The 26,826-nt window shown below is 36.7% G+C and overlaps 1 protein-coding gene across 6 annotated transcripts in view; it reads left to right on the top strand.

Moving 5' to 3' along the window:
* LRRK2 (leucine rich repeat kinase 2) overlaps window positions 1-11,789 on the top strand; it is a 204,458-nt gene extending 192,669 nt beyond the window's left edge. For all 6 annotated transcript variants that reach the window (XM_061416444.1, XM_061416443.1, XM_061416446.1 and 3 more), the window contains 4 exons: window positions 6,540-6,692; window positions 7,929-8,137; window positions 9,979-10,050; window positions 10,925-11,789. In XM_061416444.1, coding sequence (XP_061272428.1) covers window positions 6,540-6,692; window positions 7,929-8,137; window positions 9,979-10,050; window positions 10,925-11,046 — 556 coding nt within the window. In that variant the 3' untranslated portion in view covers window positions 11,047-11,789. The remainder of the gene's footprint in view (window positions 1-6,539; window positions 6,693-7,928; window positions 8,138-9,978; window positions 10,051-10,924) is intronic.
* Window positions 11,790-26,826: the final 15,037 nt, after the last annotated feature.

The following is a 26,826-nucleotide window of genomic DNA, read 5'->3' as shown; positions in this document are numbered from 1 at the left end:
ATGCTTTTGAACTGTGGTATTGGAGAAGACTCTTGAGAGTCCCTTGGACTGCAAGGAGCTCCAACCAGTCCATTCTAAAGGAGATCAGTCCTGGGTGTTCATTGGAAGGACTGATATTGAAGCTGAAACTCCAATATTTTGCCACCTCATGTGAAGAGTTGACTCATTGGAAAAGACTCTGATGCTGGGAGGGATTGGGGGCAGGAGGAGAAGGGGATGGAAGAGGATGAGATGGCTGGATGGCATCATCGACTCAGTGGACATGGGTTTGGGTAGGCTCCAGGAGTTGGTGATGAACAGGAAAGCCTGGTGTGCTCAAGTTCATGGGTTTGCAAAGAGTCAGACACGACTGAGTGACTGAACTGAACTGGACTGAACTGAATTTTCTAAATTTACTGAGGCTTATTTTTTGGTCTAGCATGTGACCTATCCAAGAGTATGTTACATGTGTACTTGAAAAGAATGTGCATTCAAATGCTTTTGAATAGAATGTGCTTCAGTTTATATATGTGTAAAATTCATCTGGTATGATTTGTTATTTAAGGCCAGTATTTCCTTATTGATTTTCTGTATGGATGATCTGTCCATTGATGTAAGTAGTGTGTTAAGGTCCTCAACTATTACTGTATTACTGTTGATTTCTCCCTTTATTTCTGTTAATATTTGGTTTATGTATTTAGGTTTTTATATGTTGGGTGAATATAACAATTGTTATATCTTTTTTGAATGATCCCTTGATCATTATGTAATGTCCTTCTTTGTTTCCTGTAAAAGTCTTTGTTTTGAAATCTATTTTTCTGTTATAAGTATCGCTGCCCAGCTCTTCTTAAATTTCCATTTGCATGGAATACCTTTTTCTGTCCCTGAACTTTCAGTCAGTTTTATATCTGAATTGAGTCTTTGTAGGCTGCAGATATACAAATCTTGTTTCTGTATCCATTTTACCACTCTGTCTTTGATTAAAGCATTTAGTCCAATTTACATTTAAAATAGTTATTCATATGTATGTTCTTTTTGCCATTTTGTTAAATGTGTTGAGTTTGTTTTTGTAGGTGCGTTTTGTTCCTTTCTTCTTTTGTTCTTTTCTCTTGTATTTTGATAAATATCTTTAGTGCTTTATTCCTTTTTCTGTTTGTATCTATTACAGACTTTTGGCTTGTCACTACTGTGAGTTTTACATGTGGAAATATATATGGAAAAAAATACAAGTGAGAATCTCTCAGTTGTGTCTGACACTTTTCAACCCATGGTGTAGCCTGCTAGGCTCTTCTGACCATTGAATTTTCCAGGCGAGAATACTGGAGTGGGTAACCATTCCCTTCTCCACGGGATGTTCCCGACCCAGGGATCAAGCCCAGGTCTCCTGCATAGCAGGCATAGTCTTTAACTGTTTTAAGTTGCTGATCTCTTAATTTCAAATACATTTTATCAACCTTGCATTTGTACTCTCCTCCCCTCACAATTATGATTTTTAATACCATATTTTACATATAATTTCTTTGCATGTCTCTTACCTTCTTATTGTGGATATACAGGAATTTACTACTTTTGTCTTTTACCCTTACTACTAGCTCTGTGTGTGGGTGCTTTCCTATCTTTAGCACCAGTTTGCCCTTACTGATGAAGTTTTTCAATTTATAATTTTCAATTTTCTTGTGGCCCTTCCTTTATCACTTAAAGAGTTACTTTAACATTTCTTGTGAGGCTGGTTTAGTTGTGCTGAACTTTTTTAGCTTTTGCTTGTCTGTGAAGTTTTTGATTTCTCCATCAAATCTGAATGAGAGCTTTGCTGGATAGAGTATTCTTGGTTTTTAAGTTTTTCCCTTTCATCATTTTAAATATACCATACCACTTCCTTCTGGCCTGCAGAGTTTCTGCTGAAAAATAAGCTGATAACATTATGGGAATTCCTTTGTATGTTATTTGTTGTTTTTCTCTTTTATTATAATATTATCTCTATATCTTTATTTTTTATTTTAGTTAAATAATTTTAATTAAATAAATAAATACTGTGTCTTGGTATGTTTGTTTTTGAGTTAATCCTCTATGGAACTCTGCTTTCTGAATTTATATATTTCCTTTCCCAGGTTAGGGAATTTTTCATCTGTTATAACTTCTATTATGCTCTCAGCTCCTTTCTTTCTGTCTCTCTTCTTCTTCTTGGACCCCTATTCACTTTATAGTGAATATTATTGGGCTTGATGTTGTCCCAGAAGTCTCTTAAATTGTCCTCATGTCTTTCATTATTATTTTTTTTCTGTTAAGCATCATTGATTTCCACGACTGTTTCTTCCAGGTTATTGATTCATTCATCTGTATCATTTAATCTACTATTGATTTCTTCTAGTACATTTTAAATTTCACTTATATTCTTTATCTCTGTTTGGTTGTTGTTTGTATTTTATAAATCTTTGTTAAAACTTCTAATGTCTTGCTCTGTGCATCAATTCTCTTGAGTTCTTTGATCATTTTTATGATCACTACTCTGAACTCTTTATCAGGTTGATTGCCTAACTCAACTTTACTTAGCTCTTCTTCTAGAGTTTTATCTTGTTTCTTCATTTGAAACATGTTCCTCTGTCACTTAATTTTGCCTAAATTGCTTTTTTATATTAACTTATCTGGTAGGTTGGTTATGTTTTCTGACTTTGAAGAACTGGCCTTTTGCAGGAGACACCTTTTGTTCTCAGCAGTGTATTCCCCTCTCATCACCAGTGCCATATTCTCTACAGGTTCCCCCATGAGGGCTGCAAGGGTCTTTCTGTTGCAGCTGATGGACTATGTGAGCAGTCTGCTAAACTTGGTCGGCTGGTCCATTTGGTTGCTCAATCTTGCCTTGTATGGAGGCTGAGATGACCTCTGGTTTGTGGTACTGGGTTATCAGGCATCTGATTGTGGAACTTTGGGGAGCCCTGGACTTTTGCTGGGTTACTGGTGGGTGGAGTCAGGGTCCAGGAGACCCAGGGGCTATTGCCTGCCCATCAATGGATAAAACCAGGTCATGGAGCTAGTGTGGCTTACTGGAAAGCAGAACCAAGTCCTGGATTCTTGTTTCAGGGCTAAGGAGTCCCAAAGCATGTTGTTGGTGGGTGGGACTGGTTCCTGAAATATCTGGCTGTGTGGCCTCTGGTTTCTTGAAGCTTGTGTTGGCCTGCCCGTGTCTGTGTCCCCTGGGTGAGCTGCAGTTGCCTCCTAACCCAGCTTCTGCCTTCTAGTCCAGACTATGTGGTGTATGCCCTTTAAGTGTGAATTCTCTGTTTTCCTCAGCCCTCTGGGACTCCCGAAAGCAAGCCCCACTGCCATTCAATACGAAATGCCCTGGGGGCTCATCTTCCTGGTGCAGGGCTTCTGGGTTGGAGAGCTTAAAGTGGGGTTTGAACTTCTCACTCCTTTGGGAGTGCTTCTGCAGTTGTAAATATTCTCCCATTTGTGAAGCGCCTACCTGGGGGTATTGGATTGGACTATATCATGGCCCAGTCCCTTTTACCTCTCTCAATTTGATTTCTTCTTTGTATTTTTGGTTGTAGAAGATCTTTTCTGGTAGGTTCTAGTCTTTTTTTAATCTATGATTGTTTTTCAAATAGTTGTGATGGTGTGCCTGTGAGAAGAGTTCGGCTCAGGGTCTTCTCCTCCACTTATCTTGCACACTTTCCCTGTGGATAATTTTAACTATTGATTGTAGGAAATGAACCTTAGGAATTAAGTCCTCTCTAGAGTTGATAATTATGCAGACATTTCCTCAAAAGAAAAGTTATACCAATTTCAAGCAGAATAAAATAAAATATAAACCTTGTTCCAATTTGTTGTTTCAGTTTTTTAAATTGTGTTTTAACGAAAGCATTGCAGTTGGTTCTTATTCATCATATTCCTCAGTGAGAAGCAGTGTAGGGTTTGGATAAGAGCATAGATTGTTCATATCTGGCTTTGTCATGTATTGGTTATGTGAACTTGGCAAGCTCTTCTCAAATCTTCAGTCCTCTCTAACCTGAGGGTGGTAATGTACCCTGTCTCAAAGAGATACTTGAAAAACTAAAGAATAAAAAGTAATATAAGGAACTTGATATGAGATCCAGCACTTGGTAAGCTCTCAATAAATGTTAGATAATTATCATGGTTATTATTAGCTTTAAGTGAGAAATCTTTATCTCAGGGCATATCCTAGTTTTTCAACATCCATCTAATTGCCCAAGACTGAAACTTGGGAAAAATCCTCGATTCTTCTATTTCTAATTCTTTATCCAGTTGATGCTCTTCTTGACTCTCAAATACGTATACTTCTTACTGTTTGCTGCTACCATGGGCCAAGCTGCCATCTACCATCAAAGGCCTGGCCATTTTAACAATAGCAGAGAGTTCTCAAACCTCTGATTGTCTTCCCTTCAATCCATTCCCAACATTCAGGCAGAGGGATTGTTCTAAAATGCAAATCAAGCTGATGCCACTCTCCTGCTGAGAAGTGATCAGTGATATTCCAATGTCCTTTGCATGAAGTCCAAGTTCCTTGAGATGACTTACCAGACTTTCATGATTTAGTCCTTGCTCATCTCTGTAGATTCATATTTTGCAACCTCCTTACCCTCTGTGCCTTAGCCAAAATGAATTTGTCTCAGTTTTGAAGACAGCATGCTCCCTTTCACTCCAGTCTTTACATATGGTTCTTTGTTTTTCTGGATGACTACTATGCCTCTTGTCTGTTTAGTCTAAGAGTCACTTCTGGGTGGCTGTCTGTGATCCCACTGTGGCAATTAGGTGCCTTAGATTTTTTTTCTTCCATTGTATTTGTTATTTCCCCTCACAATAGCTGTCACAAAAGTTTATAAATGTACTTTTAAAAATAATTTTCTCAATACCACTAGACATACTGCTTAATTGGCTGCACATTAGAAGCCACTAGGTAGCTAAAAATAATCTGATGCCCAAGACCTGCCTCAAAGCAATTAAAGCAGATGAATTAAGACTGGGGTGGGTCCCCCATGTTTGTATTTATGTTTGACTCTCAAGTGATTCTAAAGTGTGGTCAGAGTTCAGATACACTGCTATATATGGTAAGTTCTCATGCATGAGGATTTTCTGTTGTTTTTTTTTTTCCCGGAGATTTGTTTCCTAGCATGTGGTAAATATTTGGTTAAACGTATTCTCACTTGGGCTTCCCAGGTGGCGGTAGTGGCAAAGGACCTGCCTCCCAGTGTAGGAGATGTAAGAGACACGGGTTTGATTGCTGGGTTGGGAAGATCCCCTGGAGAAGGAAGTGGCAACCCACTCCAGTATTCTTGCCTGGAGAATCCCATGGACAGAGGAGCCAGGCGGGCTATAGTTCGTAAGGTTGCAAAGAGTCAGATATGACTGAAGCAATTTAGCACACACGCACATTCTTATTCTGTAATTTCCACTTTTAACCAACTTAAACAGGCCTGAAGATATAAGAAGAAAAGCATCCCCCTCCCCGCATTCTTGTATTTTACATAGAATGTTATGAGGTCATGGTATCAATTAGCCCCCTAAAATTCCCTTTAAGATTTGGAATATAGGTGCTTTACTAGATAGAATGGCCATAAATATCAGGCTCTCAAAGATATTCATTTTCAGAAAGAGATTAGGACCCAGTTTCACAGACACTTCTCAGAAGTTGTCACCCATTGTCTAATATCTCTCTCCAATTAGGAAGATACCATGGCAAACAGACAGGGTAGTGTCAGGACATACTAATGAATATGATTTTATATTTAATAATATCTGTAATATCATTATAGATTAATATTTTATATTTAATGCATCAGTTATGGAAAAAGGAATGACTGGTCTGTTTCAGTAAGTCAGGGAAGAATTTGAGAGGAGCTGACATTTAAATTAAGCCTTGAAGTACAACTTGGAGTTTGCCATGCAGATGGGGCCTTTGGTTGCCAATCTGTTTGTGAAATGCCAAATATACTAGGTTGGAAGGTAGATGTTTAAAAATGTCTGTCATTTTCCTTTATTTTCAAAGGGGAAAGAAAAATGACAATTTGCATTCTAATATTTGGATGATGGTGTGGATTTTTTTCCCCCATACCTTGACTAGCTTGTGTTGAGGCAGATATATTTTAATATTTGAAGACTGCCACTAAGGTGGATTTAAAGGTCTTATGATTTTAAGTGTAAATGGGTGACCCTTAATATCCCAGTCATTCTTGACAATGTGGATTTTTTTTCAGTATTATAAAGTTACAGATATTATGATGATTTTCTTAGACATCAAGATACTTTACATATTCAGATAAAATAATATTCTATAAATAACCAGATAAAACTGAAATTAATAAAATAGAAAATAAAATAGGAAGCAAATTTAAATTTTATTATCAAGGAAGAAATATGAAGTAACCAGAAGTAGGTGAAGTATCAAAGTATTCTGTTCAGAATGGTTAGGGGATAATATGAAATAATTGCTTCTTTTTCAAAATAGTGTTAATCCTTTATATGCATTAAGAGCTAATATGAAGTTGTATTACATTTGAAAATAATAAAAAAAAATTAAATGACATTCTTTTCTTTCCCTCTAGATTTTCCTATGCATCTTTCTGTGATTCCAACATCATAGCAGTGGTGGTAGACACGGCTCTCTATGTTGCTAAGAAAAATAGCCCATTTGTGGAAGTGTGGGATAAGAAGACTGAAAAACTCTGTGAACTAATAGATTGTGTGCACTTTTTAAAGTAAATTAATATTTTCTTTAATTTCTTTTATTGTGGAAAGAGTACTATGGGACCTGTCTGCTTAACAAATGTTTAAGTGTGCACTGTGTTGTTGAATGTAGGTACAGTGTCATTGCTTCTTTATTTCATGCCTGTAAGAACTGTCCTTACCCTTCAGATTTCACAGAGGGAGAAATTATGGCTTATTTTTCTTCCTTTATACTTCTAAATAGATAAATGTTAAAAAAATTTAGAAACAAAATCGTTAATAATTTTTGGCACCATCTGTTGGTATCCAGCAAATTTCGTCTTTGGAAAAAAATAGAATCATAATAGACATGGTTTCTTACATGTCTATTACAAAGTATTACAAAGAAAAAGTCACAAAACAATATAAAATCTGGGTGGAAAATGTGCTAGACTGACCAGGCTCAAGTGTGTAGGAGACTTCACATCACCCGCACACCTTGTGTGCTGCCGCTGGCGTCCAGGACCATCACCAGTTTTATTTGCTAGCTACTATATAGTTTTATTTTGGTTTTACTGTATAGAATTTTTTTTTTTTATCTTCTAGAGAACATTTTGATTATATACCATATCTGTAAATTGAGATTTCAAAGTTTACTAACACTTTAGTTTTTCTCTGGATGGTGAGGAGATTTCTGTTTGGAAGACCTGACAGTTCTGCCTAGTCCTTTCCTAGAGTTCTAAAATTATTGGAATTTTTTACTTCTGGATACCTCATTTTTGTCATGAATTATTCATTAGCTCAGGAAAAAATTCAGTGATTTGGATTCATATCTTTTACATGTAGATGATTATAGTTTTTATTTTCTTTTATAACTTTTAAACTTCATGAAAAAATGTTGAAAGTAATGCTTTTTTTCTTTATATTGAACAGATACTATTCATTTTTTGCTGCATTGTATAGGTTTGTTATATATAAAAATTATATCCATCTTATTTATTTCAGAGTTTCTTGAAGTTGAGAGGCAATTGTTGTGTTATCTTTGATAATTTATGCTTTAAGTAGCAAAATGTGGCTCTTTGACGTTCTATATTTAGCAAAATTTGACATTCTATATTTAGCAAAATTTCATATAATTTTAATGATATGTAATGATTCTTGTCATGTATTCATAATCCAAAATGTTGTATATATATATTATGTGTGTGTGTCTGTATATATAGTCACATTTATTTTATCTCTTTATTTTTGAACAAAAAGGATTAATGCATGCTTTCTTTATGGTTTAGGGAGGAACTGGTCAGAGTAAGCAAGGAATTGAAACACAAAATGTCTTATTCTGGGAGAGTGAAGACTCTCTGCCTCCAGAAGAACACTGCTCTCTGGATAGGAACTGGAGGAGGCCATATCTTACTCCTTGATCTTTCAACTCGTCGGATTATACGTATAATTCACAACTTTTGTGATTCTGTTAGAGTCATGATGACTGCACAGTTAGGCAAGTTTACTTCCTTTAAATCTTTTTTCATATTCTCTTAAGACTATAAGAATATGTTTTTTCTTCACTTCCCAACATTTTATGAAGTGTCTCAGAAATTCATAGTGAAATTTTGCAAGATATATTTTGAATAGGGGCCTTATAAGCATGAAGTGAGTAGATGTTTTTAGTCCCATAAGAGAAGCAGGTATTTCAAATGAACACTAAATTTAGGTCTTACTTTCTCTTTTTTCTTTATAATTAAGGCAAAAAATATATAATGTTATAAGCAGATGATTATTTTGATCTTAGTTTAAACTTTCTACCCTTGTTAAGGAATACCATTTAGTTTTTCTTTCTGTAAATAAATTTATATTTTTGTACAGTATATATTGCTACCAGTGTATATTCTTATAGCAATATATACTTCATAATCTATATACAAATATTAAGAAATCATTATGTTTTATTTACTTTATGTTTTCTGTTGTTCCTACTTTTCTACTCAACTATGAAGAAATCATGATAGCACATGATGCTCACACTTAACTCTTATTTTGACTAGTTATTTGCTTTAGGGAATAGACTTAGTATTTATACAGAGTTGATCACAAAAATGGGCTTAAGTTCTATAAAACTAGAGTTTATGTAACTTTGGTGCTTCCCTGGTGGCTCCACAGTGAAAAAAATCCACCTGTAATGCAGACGTGAATTTGATCTCTGGGTCAGGAAGATTCCCTGGAGGAGACCATGGCAACCCACTCCAGTATTGTTGTTGGGAGATCCCATGGACAGAGGAGCCTGGTGGGCTACCATCCGTGGGGTCACAAAAGAGTCGGACATGACCTAGCTACTGAACAACATCAATGGATGTAACTTTAGCAAATGAATGATAAAAATGTTGGAACAGGATGAAGACAACAGTAAACCCTTTTACAGGAATGTATTAAGGACAGACCAATGTTTCTCTTCAGTCTCACAAATTTTCCATGAATAGGTGTCAGAGTTGCAGGAAAGTTAGAATTAGGGGCGGACACGACTGAAGCGACTTAGCAGCAGCAGCAGCAGTGACTAACGACTGCCAGGACACTTGTCCATGCAAGCAAAGTAGTAGGTGTATGGGGGGTTGTCTCTCTAGTCTTACTCACCAAGGTTGTTGTATCCTTTAATTTGTATGTACTTGGTATCCAAATGGTTGTTCATTACTGACATTAAAGGGCAATTTCAATGGGTTTAATTGATTTTTTTAATAATTTAAACATAATATACAATATATGGCATGATCTAGCTTCACCTCAGTTTTCTCACCCTTGTCTTTTGCCGTATTCTTCTTTGCTCTTTCTGCTCCAGAAGAAAGTTCAGCCCCTCTTAAATACATGCTTCATCCTACCTCAAAGTTTTGTGTGTGCTGTTTCATTTTGCGGAGTTAACTTAGTTACTGTTTAGTAACTAATCTCATCACTAGACCATAAAACTCCATTTGTCTGTCTTTAATACATTCCTTTAAAAGGAACTTACACACTCTGTTTGATATATAGCTTTTGTTGGAGGAGTAATATATAAATATTGAGCCCATTTTGCAGAGAATTTAAGCTGTTTTCTCAGATTCACACAATAAGAATCATAACAAGAAGGTAGATCAAATTTTCTAACTTTAAAAACGTACTGGTCACCTTGCAGAGTATTTTTCGTTCATCACCTTACAGAGTATTTTTTGTTCAAACTCAGTTGAGGGATCTCTTAAGTAGTGGAATTGTAAGTTAATTTCCAAGGTTTTTGTGTCTTAAAATATGAACTGTTGTACTCTTTAAAGTCCAACTTATTATATTGTTTTAACAGAACTCTTTTATTTTTTAATAAAGGAAGCCTTAAAAATGTCATGCTGGTTTTGGGGTATAACCGGAAAAGTGCTGAAGGTACACAACACCAAAAAGGTAATGTTTAATAGGATACTGTGTTCCAAGCAGACTGCAATGACATGAATGATTATAACGTATTATGTTTTTATACATTTAGGTAAATATTACATATGCATACAACTTTAGGCATTTTTAATTGATAGCTTCTTTATAGTTCAAATAATCTAGAAATAAATCTTCAAAATTAAGTTTTAGTGATTTAGCAGTGTAATATATTTTTCTGGTGAAGTAGAGCTAGCAACCACTATTAAATGAGAACTAGCTCAAACCCAACATGGGTATTTTTCCTTAGATCTTACCTACTCCATATTATCCAAATCATAGTCTGATTTTGAAAAGTGTTTGAAAAAGCTTTATTCTTTCAGAAAATGAAGTTTTATGTTACTAAAGGTCCATTGTTAAAATTTAGTAGTTAGTTCTATAATGTATTTTAAAACACTTTCCAAATATAATTTCTTATAAATGGTAATAATTTAGTATGTTACTTTTATATGCATATGTGTATATTGTGTGTGTGTGTGTGTGTGTGTGTGTGTGTGTGTGTGTGTGTAGTCCCAGGTGGCACTAATGGTAAAGAACCTAGATGCCAGTGCAGGAGAATTAAGAGATCCAGGTTCGATCCCTCGGTCGGGAAGATGACCTGGAGGAGGGCATGGCAACTTGCTCCAGTATTCTTGCCTGGAAAATTCCATGGACAGAGGAGCCTGGAAGGCTACAGTTCATGGGGCCACAGAGTCAGGCATGACTGAGCACACACACACACACACACACACACACATAAATATATACACACATACACATTGGTCCAACAGCTAAATATAAATTAACAAAAGATAAAAATGTTTCATGGCAGATCTTTGTAACATGATTTGTTTTTTTGATTTTCTAGAGATACAGTCTTGCTTGTCTGTTTGGGACATCAATCTTCCACATGAAGTGCAAAATTTAGAAAAACATATTGAAGTAAGAAAAGAATTAGCTGAAAAAATGAGAAGAACATCTGTTGAATAAGAGGGATATTGGAAATCTTTATCTTTGGATAGAAAAATGGTTATCTTCTCTTGTAAATATCTTTAAAAAATGTTTATGTATAAAAGAATAATTTCCACTACTTGCTGTTTGCTATATGTATATGAAGGAATGTTTATAGATTTTATTTTGTAAAAATGTACAAAATTGTTACCAGTGAAAATATATTTTAAAGAACTATTTTAAATGTAATATTTCTTATATATCCTAATTAAGTTTATGGATTAAGTAATAAAAGGGAATCTAAAAAGTACTTGATTGTAGTACTCATACTGAAATTTCAAAGTGGATAATTTTTTGTTTTGTTACTCATAATGAAGGTTATGTTTATTTTGCATTCTATGATTAAGACAGGTCTATTGCTGGATTACCATCTATATATTCTGTGAAGTGGAATAAAAATAGAAAAGTTTAATACATTCCTTCTTAGATTGCTTTAAAATGCAGTTATCATATATACTTGTAAATAGACATTGAATTTGCACTAATGAAGCCCTTTGCTGGAACATGAGTTATTTTTGTTGCTGATGTAAACAATGCATCTCATACAACTTTATCTAAAACAAAATGCCATAAAATGTGCTGATAAGAAACTAACATGTTGTCAAAATCCTCCTATCCAAGAAAGATGTAGCTATTCTCTCCTATATTGCAACTCTGTCTTCAAATATGAAATCATAAAGTTTTATAATTGGTGTAAATAAAATGTTCAGTCCTTCAAGTGATATTGTTATATTTTAATTTTGATTTTAAGTGCTAAACCACACCATTGACTACTTGTTCCCAATCTTCTTCACTCCAAATATTAGTACTCATCTTTTTCCTTAATTTGTGACCTGCAAATTCTACATCAGTCAAAATAGAAACTATTTTCAGAATTATAGAATTCTACAACTCCTACCAAGACCATGGGGTAAGAATGTAACATTCCAGTTTGCTGAAACAGAAAGGAGCTTTAGCTATGATGGGTACCTGTTAACCTAGTCTTCTAAATTATACCTGAACTGTTTAAATAAATTCCTATAGTTGGAGTGTTGGGCTTCCTTGATAGCTCAGTTGGTAATGAATCTGCCAGCAATGCAGGGGACCCCAGTTCTATTCCTAGGTCAGGAATATCTGCTGGAGAAGAGATAGACTACCCACTCCAGTATTCTTGGGCTTCCCTTGTGGCTCAGCTAGTAGAGAATCTGCCTGCAGTGCAGGAGTCCTGGGTTCGATCCCTGGGTTGGGGAAATCCTCTGGAGAAGGGAAAGGCTACCCACTTCGGTATTCTGGCGTGGAGAATTCCATGGACCTTATAATCCATTGGGTTGCAAAGAGTTGGACACGACTGAGCAACTTTCACTTCACTTCACTTCCCTTCATAATAGGAGTGCCAGGGTCAAGTACCTAGGTAACCATTTAAGTGTCATTTCTGCTTTAAAAGAAATTTGGAGGGTGGGGAGTGGTAAATCTGTTGGCCCTGGCCAAAATTTCTTATTTCAAACTATTCCCTGTGATAGGATGAAAGTGAAGTGAAACTGTTAGTTGCTTAGTCATGTCTGACTCTTTGCAACTCCATGGACTGAAGCCCACCAAACTCCTCTGTACATGGGATTCTCCAGGCAAGAATACTGGAATGGGTTGCCATTCCCTTCTCCAGGGGATTTTCCAAACCCAGGGATCGAACCTGGGTCTCCTGCATTGCAGGCAGATTCTTTATCATCTGAACCACCAGGGAAGCCTATAATAGATAACTAGTCTATTTAATAGACTCAAAACTGAGAATTTTATTATATGAAGCCTTTAAATTTATGTTAATGGTAATTTATGTATTTTTAACCCTGATTCTCCATTTTCAAGAGGATCTATGTTTTATTTGTTGTGTAGTTTAAAAAAAAAAGTCAGAAGTAATGGAACTATTTGTTCCTGTGATATTTCTCATTGTTACTTTGTATTTACATGCCAGTTTTTCCAAAAGATAATTATGAAGAAATAAAAAATGAACATTGTATTTAAATGAAGTAATAAACATTTTAAAAGCACATTTGTGAATTTTAAAACTTTGTTTTGTTTTTCACATGTAAGTCTGTAATCCATCTAAACTTTGTATTAATCTGTGTATGTTACATTCCACTGTAGGAGTTGCTAACTGAAGTGTTCTCCAGGAGTACAATCAGTTGTCAGGATATAAACCAGGATATAATCTCAGGATATAATCCAGGATATAATTTCAGGATATAACCCAGTGGGCATAATATATTCTATTTTCAAATTCTCGTAGAAATTTTAAGAATTTTTCACTTGAGTACTATACAAAAAATAAGACCGATTTATTTAAAAAAATAGTCATTAATTTTTTTTTCTTCTATTTGGAACACTAAAAACACTACTAACCATTATCAAAACATAAGTATTTACCATAATTAAAAATATACTTTTACATGGGAATTTTAGATGTAAAGAAAAGGGAGCCCCTATAAATCTAATTCTGGCAAGCATTGATTATGTGTGAACTATTTAGCTATTTTTCATCAAGACAGTAAGACATATATTGATGAAAGAGTGCAGAGGTAGCAAAAGAGATGGCCTTCTTGTCAGTTTCATTGCTGCTTACTGGTTTGCTTTTTATGTCCTGCTGCTGCTGCTAAATCACTTCAGTCATATCCGACTCTTAGCGACCCCATGGACTGCAGCCTACCAGGCTCCTCCGTCCATGGGATTTTCCAGGCAAGAGTACTGGAGTGGGTTGCTATGTCCTACATTGGTCTAAATTCCATGTCAGACTATTATAGCAAGGGGATTTCCTTGTGACAAAGTGGTAGCTGCAAACAGTTAACAGGATTTTTTTCTGCACTTAGTGAAATAAACATATTAAGTGCAACTCTGTCAGTGGTGTTCACTATGGACATAATTTTTTAATATGAAAATCAGTGTGACTGATAGGATTTACGATTTTCTCTTCTCCAGTGAATTGCCTGCAGCTGCCTGTTTCCTGATGGTACATCCCTGTTCTGAATTGGGTAATATTTTGTGTTACAGGGTAGAGTGAGAATGCTCTGACTTTTTGTTATTAGCGGGAGGGTAACTGGGAGTAGAGAACAGGGTTGAGGTTGAAGATCATCCAGTAAAAACTCTTCTGCCTTAGCAAAGAATTACTTTTTTTGTAGGTAACTTTCATGTATTGCAATCAATCCCTTTTTGCTCCCCCTGCTACAATATAGGTTTTTAAAAAATTTATCTGCTTCATATCCACCATGTCTGAGCTACATTACAGACTAGCACAATACCCCTGGAACATAATTATATATGGGAAATTTAATTTGGCATTCTAAACCATCTATTAATTTCTTAAAAATTTCTGGACAGTCCCTTCTTATAAGAGGAAATTATAACATAAATGAGGTAATTTCAGTTTTATGTGACTAATGCTGCTGCTGCTAAGTCACTTCAATCGTGTCTGACTCTGTGTGACCCCATAGACGGCAGCCCATCAGGCTCCCCGATCCCTGGGATTTTCCAGGCAAGAACACTGGAGTGGGTTGCCATTTCCTTCTCCAAAGCATGAAAGTGAAAAGTGAAAGTGAAGTCGCTCAGTCGTGTCCGACTCTTAGCGACCCCATGGACTGCAACATACCAGGCTCCACTGTTCATGGGATTTTCCAGGCAAGAGTACTGGAGTGGGTTGCCATTGTGTGCTTGAATAAATCTGGGAGACTTGAATAAATTTGAGACACTGTAGCTCTTAATTCACAACTGATTTACAGATCAAATTAACATCACATGTGTTTCCAAAAAACATCAGGAGACTATTGAAAGTTGTTTTGGTTAGATGCCTAGAAAAAAAAAAAAACTTACATCTTCTCTGAAGGAATAGATATTTGTCCTTTTTCTCAAGTAACATAAGTTTTTAAAGACAAGTGTACATTTTAATATACGAAACCTACTAGTAAAGATGACAACATGAGAAAGAAGCTTCACGGTTAACTCAGAGCAAAAGAGGTCATCTAAGGAAACGATGTCAAAGTTTATTTTGGGGGGCTCCAAAATCACTGCAGATGGTGATTGCAGCCGTGATATTAAAATAAAAATAATAATAATAGAAAAATAAAAGATGGTTATTCATTGGAAGGAAAGTTATGACCAACCTAAATAGCATTTAAAAAAGCAGAGACATTACTTTGCCAAAAAAGGTCTGTCTAGTCAAGGCTATGGTTTTTCCAGTAGTCATGTATGGATGTGAGAGTTGGACGATGAAGAAAGCTGAGTGCTGAAGAATTGATGCTTTTGAACTGTGGTGTTGGAGAAGACTCTTGAGAGTCCCTTGGACTGCAAGGATATCCAACCAGTCCATTCTAAAGGAGATCAGTCCTGGGTGTTCTTTCGAAGGAATGATGCTAAAGCTGAAACTCCAGTACTTTGGCCACCTCATGCGAAGAGTTGACTCATTGGAAAAGACCCTGATGCTGGGAGGGGTTGGGGCAGGAGGGGAAAGGGACAACAGAGGATGAGATGGCTGGATGGCATCACTGACTAGATGGACGTGAGTCTGAGTGAACTCCGGGAGTTTGTGATGGACAGGGAGGCCTGGTGTACTGCAATTCATGGGGTCGCAAAGAGTCGGACACGACTGAGCAACTGAACTGAACTGAAGAGTCCAAATATTAGAACTGTGAAACAGAGTCTGCAAAAAAGATAAGCTTGAACATTTTTTCAGGTATCAGGAAACCGGAAGTATTGCATGACTAAGGAGATTTGAAAATGAACCAAGTGAAACTTCTAAAAAGGAGAAATACAATAGCTATAGTTAAAAGAAGCCATCTTTTTCTTTTTTGTTGTCTTTGCATTCAGAGAGCGCAGTGAAATTGAATCTTTTGACTTACTTTTGGGGGCAAATATGCATGTGGCAAACCATGTTCAGTCGTGTCTGACTCTGCTACCCCGTGGACTGACCTCCAGGATCCTCTGTCCATGGGATTTTCCCAGCAAGAATACTGGAGTGGATTGCCCTTTTTCCCTCCAGGTGATCTTTATGACCCAGGGATCAAACCTGTGTCTCCTGCATCTCCTGGGTCTCCTGCACTGCGGGCAGATTCTTTACTGCTGAGCCAGTGGGGTAGCCCAAAAATGTCATAGATTAGTTTAATAGCATTTTAGATGAACAAAAAGTTAGTGAACCTAAAGATAAGTCAAAAGATATTTTTTATAGTGCAGCACGTATAGCAAAATAGATTAATCATGTATGCTGAGTAGTTAAGAATCCTGTGGGATGGGGTAAGAATTTCAATTTTCTGGTTGGACTATTAGAAGAAGGATAGGGGAGAAGTGTTTCTGAGGAGACAATGGCTAAGAAATGGCTAGAACTGATAAAAGATAGCAATCTTTATACAAGAAGACTTGAGAATTTAAATTAGGATAAACTAAAAGATAGCTCCACATAGACACAATATAAAATAAAAGACCTGGGTGAATCTCATAAACATTGCATTGAGCAATTAAAGCCAAACATAAAGAATAAACATTTTGCTTCTGTTCATATAAAAATTAAAACAAAAATTGAGCTCTATTGTTTAAGTATGCATAGATACATGGCAAAACTAGAAGCAGTAAAGAAATGGTGACTACAAATGTCAAGACAGTGATAATCTTTATAAAAGAGGAAAGGAATTATTGCTTCTCAATCAGGCAGGTAGGGGATTCTAGGATGCTGGAAAATGTTTTATATCTAAAACATTGATGATTAGATGGGGTTTGGTTGTATAAAAATTTCTAAATTATACATTTACATTTTATATACTTACTCATATCATCTTTCAGTTAAAAATGAGATCATACTAATTTACCTGCACTGAATGAAGTAAATTGTCCTGAAGACATTTGCTAAAAAATGTTTCAAATTTCTGTAGTTCTTCTTATCTCTTTGTATTTAGTTTTTTAGTAGGGCATATGGTTTGATAGGGAACAAATCATTCCGAAACATTCCCTAGATAAGGAAATGTATCATTTATTGCTAGCTATTAGCAATTATTATTATTATCAATTATTATTATAATTGATCTAATATCAATTATTATTGCTAGCTAACATCATTGCACACTGCGTTACTCAGTTTTAACATTACAGTTAACATTATACACACAAAATAATTCTGAACTTCTAAGCTTAGAGTGTTGAGTATTAAGACATCAGATCAGATCAGTCGCTCAGTCCTGTCCGACTCTTTGCGACCCCATGAATCCCAGCAGGCCAGGCCTCCCTGTCCATCACCAACTCCCGGAGTTCACAGAGACTCATGTCCATCGAGTCAGTGATGCCATCCAGCCATCTCATCCTCTGTCATCCCCTTCTCCTCCTGCCCCCAATCCTTCCCAGCATCAGGGTCTTTTCCAATGAGTCAACTCTTCGCATGAGGTGGCCAAAGTACTGGAGTTTCAGCTTTAGCATCAGTCCTTCCAAAGAAATCCCAGGGCTGATCTCCTTCAAAATGAACTGGTTGGATCTCCTTGCAGTCCAAGGGACTCTCAAGAGTCTTCTCCAACACCACAGTTCAAAAGCATCAATTCTTCTGTGCTCAGCCTTCTTCACAGTCCACCTCTCACATCCATACATGACCACAGGAAAAACCATAGCCTTGACTAGACGGACCTTTGTTGGCAAAGTAATGTCTCTGCTTTTGAATATGCTATCTAGGTTGATCATAACTTTCCTTCCAAGGAGTAAGCATCTTTTAATTTCATGGCTGCAATCACCATCTGCAGTGATTTTGGAGCCCAGAAAAATAAAGTCTGACACTGTTTCCACTCTTTCCCCATCTATTTCCCATGAAGTGATGGGACCAGATGCCATGATCTTCATTTTGTGAATGTTGAGCTTTAAGCCAACTTTTTCACTCTCCACTTTCACTTTCATTAAGAGGCTTTTTAGTTCCTCTTCACTTTCTGCCATAAGGGTGGTGTCATCTGCATATCTGAGGTTATTGATATTTCTCCCAGCAATCTTGATTCCAGCTTGTGTTTCTTCCAGTCCAGCATTTCTCATGGTGTACTCTGCATATAAGTTAAATAAACAGGGTGACAATATACAGCCTTGACGTACTCCTTTTCCTAGTTGGAACCAGTCTGTTGTCCCATGTCCAGTTCTAACTTGCTTCCTGACCTGCATACAGATTTCTCAAGAGGCAGGTCAGGTGGTCTGGTATTCCCATCTCTTTCAGAATTGTCCACAGTTTATTGTGATCCACACAGTCAAAGGCTTTGGCATAGTCAATAAAGTAGAAATAGATGCTTCTCTGGAACTCTCTTGCTTTTTCCATGATCCAGCGGATGTTGGCAATTTGATCTCTGGTTCCTCTGCCTTTTCTAAAACCAGCTTGAACATCAGGAAGTTCACGGTTCACGTATTGCTGAAGCCTGGCTTGGAGAATTTTGAGCATTACTTTACTAGCGTGTGAGATGAGTGCAATTGTGCAGTAGTTTGAGCATTCTTTGGCATTGCCTTTCTTTGGGATTGGAATGAAAACTGACCTTTTCCAGTCCTGTGGCCACTGCTGAGTTTCCCAAATTTGCTGGCATATTGAGTGCAGCACTTTCACAGCATCATCTTTCAGGATTTGAAAGAGCTCAATGGAATTCCGTCACCTCCACTAGCTTTGTTCGTAGTGATGCTTTCTAAGGCCCACTTGACTTCACATTCCAGGATGTCTGGCTCTAGGTGAGTGATCACACCATCGTGATTATCTGGGTCATGAAGATCTTTTTTGTACAGTTCTTCTGTGTATTCTTGCCATGTCTTCTTCTTGCCATCATCTTCTGCTTCTGTTAGGTCCATACCATTTCTGTCTTTTATCCAGCCCATCTTTGCATGAAATGTTCCTTTGGTATCTCTGATTTTCTTAAAGAGATCTCTAGTCTTTCCCATTCTATTGTTTTCCTCTATTTCTTTGCATTGATTGCTGAAGAAGGCTTTCTTATCTCTCCTTGCTATTCTTTGGAACTCTGCATTCAGATGTTTATATCTTTCCTTTTCTCCTTTGCTTTTTGCTTTTCTTCTTTTCACAGCTATTTGTAAGGCTTCTCCAGACAGCCATTTTGCTTTTTTGCATTTCTTTTTCTTGGAGATGGTCTTGATCCCTGTCTCCTGTACAATGTCACGAACCTCATTCCATAGTTCATCAGGCACTCTATCTATCAGATCTAGGCCCTTAAATCTATTTCTCACTTCCACTGTATAATCATAAAGGATTTGATTTAGGTCATACCCAAATGCTTTAGTGGTTTTCCCTACTTTCTTCAATTTCAGTCTGAATTTGGCAATAAGGAGTTCATGGTCTGAGCCACAGTCAGCTCCTGGTCTTGTTTTTGCTGACTGTATAGAGCTTCTCCATCTTTGGCTGCAAAGAATATAATCAATCTGATTTCAGTGTTGACCATCTGGTGATGTCCATGTATAGAGTCTTCTCTTGTGTTGTTGGAAGAGGGTGTTTGTTATGACCAGTGCGTTTTCTTGGCAAAACTCTATTAGTCTTTACCCTGCTTCATTCTGTATCCCAAGGCCAAATTTGCCTGTTACTCCAGGTGTTTCTTGACTTCCTACTTTTGCATTCCAGTCCCGTATAATGAAAAGGATATCTTTTTGGGGTGTTAGTTCTAAAAGGTCTTGTAGGTCTTCATAGAACCATTCAACTTCAGCTTCTTCAGCATTACTGGTTGGGGCATAGACTTGGATTACTGTGATATTGAATGGTTTGCCTTGGAAACGAACAGAGATCATTCTGTCATTTTTGAGATTGTATCCAAGTACTGCATTCGGACTCTTTTGTTGACCATGATGGCTACTCCATTTCTTCTGAGGGACTCCTGCCTGCAGTAGTAGATATAATGATCATCTGAGTTAAATTCACCCATTCTAGTCCATTTCAGTTCACTGATTCCTAGAATGTAGACATTCACTCTTGCCATCTCTTGTTTGACCACTTCCAATTTGCCTTGATTCATGAACCTGACATTCCAGGTTCCTATGCAATATTGCTTTTTACAGCATCAGACCTTACTTCTATCACCAGTCACATCCACAGCTGGATATTATTTTTGCTTTGGCTCCATACCTTCATTCTTTCTGGAGTTATTTCTCCACTGATCTCAGTAGCATATTGGGAACCTACTGACCTGGGGAGTTTCTCTTTCAGTATCCTATCATTTTGCCTTTTCATACTGTTCATGGGGTTCTCAAGGCAAGAATACTGAAGTGGTTTGCCATTCCCTTCTCCAGTGGAGCACATTCTGTCAGATTTCTCCACCATGACCCACCCATCTTGGGTTGTCCCATGGGCATGGCTTAGTTTCATTGAGTTAGTGTGGTCTTAGTGTGATTAGATTGACTAGTTTTCTGTGAGTATGGTTTCAGTGTGTCTGCCCTCTGATGCCCTCTTGCAACACCTACCGTCTTACTTGGGTTTCTCTTACCTTGGGCGTGGGGTATCTCTTCACGGCTGCTCCAGCAAAGCGAAGCCATTACTCCCTACCTTGGACGAGGGGTATCTCCTCACTACCGCCCTTCCTGACCTTCAGTGTGGGATAGCTCCTCTAGGCCCTCCTGCGCCCGCACAGCCATGGATCCTTGGACGTGGGGTTGGTCCTCCAGGAAAAGTAGAAAAGAGTAGCAGGTTTGGGGCAGATGATTATTTCATTTTGACATTTATTTTTGCTTTTCGTAAAACATGCAGATGGGCATGTTCAGTAGACAGTTGTGAGTGCTGATCCAAGACTCAGAAAAAACAATGTGTCAAAGGTAGATCTGTAAGTGACCTTTGAGAGGTCATCTGTATTGGTTTGCTGCTGCTGCTGCTGCTAAGTCGCTTCAGTCGTGTCCGACTCTGTGTGACCCCATAGACAGCAGCCCACCAGGCTCCCCTGTCCCTGGGATTCTCCAGGCAAGAACACTGGAGTGGGTTGCCATTTCCTTCTCCAAGGCATGAAAGTAAAAAGTGAAAGTGAAGTTGCTGAGTCGTGTCCGACCCTCAGCGACCCCATGGACTGCAGCCTTCCAGGCTCCTCCGTCCATGGGATTTTCTAGTGCTGCCATCACAAAGGATTGAAGACTGGGTGGTTAAACAGTATGTGTGCTAAGAAACTTCATTTGTGTCTGTTTCTTTGTGACCTTGTGGACTGTAGCCCACCAAGCTCCTCAGCCCATGGGATTCTCCAGGCAAAATTCCAACCCACTACTGGAGTGGGTTGCCATGCCCTCCTCTAAGGGGATTTTCCCAACCCAGGGATCAAACCCACATCTCTTATGTCTCCTGCATTAGCAGGCGAATTCTTTACCACTAGCGCCACTGACAAGCCTGTTTACTCTTGAGGGCTGTGAGGGAAGAAACTGCTCTAGGTCTCTCTCCTTGGCTTATAGATGGCCATCTTCTCCCTGTGTCCAGATTGTCTTCTTTGTATACACGTCTGTTCAAATTTTCTCTTCTTATAAGAACACCAATTATATTGGATTGAGTCCCACCTTAATGACATTTTAATTTAATTCTTTAAAGACCCTACCTTCAAATATGGTTACAATCTGAGGCACTAGAGTTTAAGACTTGAACATATGAAACTTTGAGGGATCACAATTCATTCTATAAAACCATCATTTTAAAATATGAGAATATGAGATGGCCAATGAAGAGGATCATACTGGAGAAAGAAGGCGCTGGAGCACATTTGGCTTCAGAAGAGATATAAGCGAACAGGGTGAGGAGGAGACAGCTTAAAGATGCCCAATGGAATCAAAAGTGTCAGAATGTTCGATAAGGATCTATCTGAACTAAATAACAATGCAAATAAATGTGGTGATTAAGCTGTCCATGGTGACCATTTAGAGAACTCAGTTTATAGAGTAGAAGGCCAGTGGAAGTGGTTTGAGAAGTATGCCTAACTAAGAAAGTGCAGGATGAATGAAAAGACAGCAGTGAATGCTCAGAAGCAGAAGAAAGCTGGAAAGAGGGAACAATATAATACATGGGGTGAGAGGGTAATATTAAAAGACAAATAGAGTGATCTTTAAAAATATGTCTTACTTTGAGCACAAGAAACGATTTCAATGATACCAGGGCAGAGAGAAGACAAAGTTTAGTGAGGGATATAGCTACTATAAACCTCTTTATCAAGAGAAGGCCAATGTTCTAACTCCTCTTAAAATTTTATTCAAAGAAGTTGACTGAATAGCTGTATGTATCAAGGCCACTATAATATCTTTATCAGAACCCTGAGAAAGTTTCTTGTTTATTCTTTTATAAAATCACTCTCTGAAAGTCTGTTCCTATATTACCAATTTCTTCTGCTTACTAAATATTATTTCAAGAACATTTGGCAAAGTTAAATTGGAGGTGGTAATTTACTGTAGAAAATTATTCATTTTCTATATCTAATGTTCAATATGATTAATTACTTATATAAATTTAAATAATATTGATTCAAAAATTCAATTGTATTTTTTTTTATATGAAGCTTCCCATACAGCAAAAAGGTTCTGATTTCCAGACACTCAACTTTCAAACATAATTTCAGATCATAATATATGAAAGTAGGGAACTTGGTTCTGCAATCCAAACAGACACTGTTTAACATTTTCTGTATTTGCTTCTGGTGCAAACAGTATTGATAAAACAAACGATCTTCCCATTCTAATGTCACTGTTCTTTCAAATGTTGATTTTTCCTCCACCAGTATATCATTATGTGTACAGACACTTAAGCCACATCCTTTTAAATCAAGAAGGAAACATCTAGCTATTGTTCTTTTTGATGGATGTGTTTTAAGCAGTGTACCGTAGTTATGCAGTGTATGTTTTAGTATTATTAGATGGTTTTATCCAAACAATATACCATTACAAAAGAGGTAAAGTGCTTAATTTCCTTGTAAACACAAGCTACCTAATGAGAAATTCCAGAACAAAAGTGAGTCTACCTCCTAGAAAAATTGTTTTTATGGACACTATTTAACATTTGCTAAGTTGATAGTTTTAATTCCTTTAAAAATACTTTTCCTTTTATAATACCAATGATGGTTACTTTGAAATCTTAGAAGGTCAAAAAGAATAACCTGAAGTGTAATCCTGAAACGAGTGGTTGAGGAGAGAGGCACTTGGGTCAAACAAATGCGGTTTGTAGCTTACATGCTTTCCTGCATAATCAGTGAATTATCTGGTTTACAATGAAAATTGAAAAAAAAAACCTCAAAGAAAGATCACAAATATAAATATAGTTACTGGCATTTTATTGTCATCTTGGCTTTTAGCACCACTGTAAACCAAATTTGATCTGTGGTTATTAACTTTTATAAAAATTAAATAAATATATTTATTAGCATCTCCATTATTTTGTGTATTCACCTGCTCTCATTTGATCTATGGTTATTAACTTTAGAGTGAAAAAATTCTAAGAAACATATTAAAACTTTGTAACAATTTTTTTTATTACTAGGCAAATCAGAGTTGATAAATGCTAACAATTTACTATTAATACTGCTAGTAGAGCATTTTCCCTGTGTTATTAATTGAGACTAAATCTGGACTAGAAAGTTCAAATAGTGGGAAACTTTTCTTACTATCAATATGTTTTCTGTTTTAGTACAATATGTCTAACTCAGTGATACTGTATTATGTTGAATTAAATCTGTTAACATGAATAGCTTCAGTACTAACACCTATTATTATTATTATTGCCATATTATTTAATGTAATGCTTATTTTTAAGCCCAATAAAAATTATTCATTAAATCATCCATTCAATATCTACTGAGCATCTAGTATATGCCAAGCTCTTTTCTAGGTATTGGGACTCAGCAATGAACAAAACACATTGAAGATACCTGTCCTAATTGAATTTGCATTGTAGAACTAACAACAGATAATAGTTACATGTATTAAACAGATTAAATAAAAATGCATACATTCGATGGTGGTGAAAGCTATGGAGGAAAAAGTCAAGCAGAGAGAGGGAAGAAGGGCCTTGGGGTGAAGTTTGCAATTTAAAATATTCAGAGAAAGTGTCTCTGAGAAGGTATTATTTGAGCAAAGATTTATATGAGATGAGGGGTTGTTATTTAGGGGATGCATTAGAAATTGCATAAAAGTATAAAATGACTTTAAAAGAAACTTAAAAGTTCTTTTAATTTGCTTTGAAATTAAAATATTAATTTTAATAAAACATTAGGGTATAGAGATATAGTGACAAATATTTATGCTATTTAACTATCTCCTGGACATTTATTTAAAATATATATAAATTATCTAATATAATTTTAATCTTTAACATATAGAGAGGCTTTAACTCATTAAAGCTAATGTTTAATTATAGCTTTGAAAAGAGTTATTTTGGAGGAAAATAATTATAACATGTAAACCAGGTCATTAGCTTTTTGCAAAATATGTCATCAAAGCTCAAGTTTTAATGAGGTGAGTGAGCAAATTCAGTGGATAGCCAAAGAGAAAGTATTTCAGTTAGAGAAATAGCAAATGCAAAGACTTTGATTCTATCTGATGAGCTTCACCAAAGACAGAGAAGCCTCTGAGCTTGAAGAGAGCAAGTTGGTAGGAGGTGAGATCGGAGTTGGGACTAATGGAGTAGGACCTTGCAGATCCATAGAACTTGGGTAGTTACCACAGAAGTAAAGGGTTTAGAAAAAGAGATCCAAATTTAAGCTTCTAGTCCGTTTGTTAAGAGGGCTTGTAAATGAGAAGAAATCAGCAGAAGATAAGAGGGAGTAAGAAATGAAGAAGGATAAAACTGGAAATTGCATAAGTCAGATGTGTCAAGAAAGAATTAAGTGTGTTAAATATTATTGAGAGGTCAATAAAATAAGAACTGAAAACTGACCATTGGATTGACAAAAGAGTATCACCTATGTCCTGGACAAGAGCACATTGTGTGAAGTGCTAGAGAGAAAACAATGGAAACTAATAAGTTCCCGAGACAATGAGAAGTCAGAAGCTGGAGTCAATGAGCATAAGAAACTCCCTTGTGAAGTTTAACCATCAAGGGCAGTGGAGAAGTGTGGTAAGAGACCTGGGAGGGAAGTGAGTTCAACAGTTAAAAAAGAACAAGTTCATTGAGAAATAGTTCAGATACATAAATTTGTTTGTTTTATTATATTTATTCATTTCTTTTAGTAAAGACAAATAAAAGCATGTATTTATACTGTTGGGAATAATCCAGAAGAGGAGGGAAAACTTGATGATATGGATAGAGATGAACAATTTACTGGCATGATGTTCCTGGATGGCATCCAGTACACAAATGGGGAGGCCAAGCTTAGGTGGCAGCACACAGTGTTGATCTGTATTAATAAGAAAGTTGCAGAGTTCAGGGTACAAATAGTAAAAGATGTCTTTATGCGTGGCTGTAGATGTTCTCTTTTGATGTTTTTTATTTTCTTAGTAAATTTGGAAGTAAGGTCATTGATGACAGGGAGGTTGGGAAGGAGACATTGGCTTTTGGGAAAGAGAAAAAATATGAGAAAGAGAAAAAAGCAAATAGACTACAAAATATAATTGACTGACTGTCTTAAGGATCCACTTGGGGTAGTGAATTTAAGAGAGATAGGATAGCATGACCATGTATTTTTACCCTGTGATGATTATCTGCTTAGTATAGATAGAGAAAAGTTTAATTTAAGCCATGGTTGTATTTTTGCCCAGCAAGTATAGAGAAGGTCAAGGGAATTGGGGATTCATGCCAGGGAATACTGATAATAGTTGATCATAGACTTCAAGCCAAGGAAGAAAGTACATTAATTGTTGAGGGAAGTGAAGGTGAATGAAAGGCTCTTGTTGTTGTCGTTCAGTTGCTCAGTCATGTCTGACTCTTTGTGAACCAATGGACTGCAGCAGGCCAGACTTCCCTGTCCTTCACTATGTCCCCAAGTGTGCTCAGAATCATGTCCACTGAGTTAATGATGCCATCCAACCATCTCATCCTCTGTTGCCCCCTTCTTCTCATGCCCTCAGTCTTTCCCAGCACCAGGGTGTTTTACTGTGATGTTGAGTGGTTTGCCTTGGAAATGAACTGAGATCATTCTGTCGTGTTTAAGATTGCACCCAAGTACTGCATTTTAACTGTGAGGGCTACTCCATTTCTTCTAAGGAATTCTTGACTGCAGAAGTAGATATAGTGGTCATCTGAATTAAATTCACACTTCCTAGTCCGTTTTATTTCACTTATTCCTAAAATGTTGATGTTCACTCCTGCCATGAAATGAGTGCAAGGTAAATAGGCTCAATGGATTATAGTTCTGAGTGGGAATCAGTGGATTGTTATAATCAGACTACTAGAAGTAGTGATCTGGAAAGACGGAGGACACTGAAATTTTGAAATTGCATTTGTCTTTATTCTTAATGCATTTCTCACTTGGAATCTCTCTGATTCTGCATGTCCAAGTCTTTTTCCAGCCCTTAGCCTATGAAACCATGAAAATTTCCCTGATTTTCTCAAGGTGAAGAAAATCTCTGTCTTTCTTACTTCGATAGTGTTGTGTACTAAACTCTACTTATAGAAAATTTCTATCTTTCATGTATTCTTATTTCCCCCAAAAGCCTGTAAGTAACGTTATGTTTCATTCAGGTCTCTTACATGCCTAAGCCCACAGTCAAGCACATGAAAGAATAATTACATCACAATGATAATGTGAAGGGAGGAAATCTCCACAAGAAAGTGTATGTTTAAAGAAAAGAACATCACAAGTGGCAGTATTTAATGGTGGCAATGTTCTCTCTGAATTGTACTTTTGTTTTCTGTGTTGG

The sequence above is a fragment of the Bos javanicus genome, chromosome 5 (genome assembly GCF_032452875.1).
Source record: "Bos javanicus breed banteng chromosome 5, ARS-OSU_banteng_1.0, whole genome shotgun sequence".
Classification (NCBI taxonomy): domain Eukaryota; kingdom Metazoa; phylum Chordata; class Mammalia; order Artiodactyla; family Bovidae; genus Bos; species Bos javanicus.
This window is presented reverse-complemented; position numbering and strand designations above follow the sequence as displayed.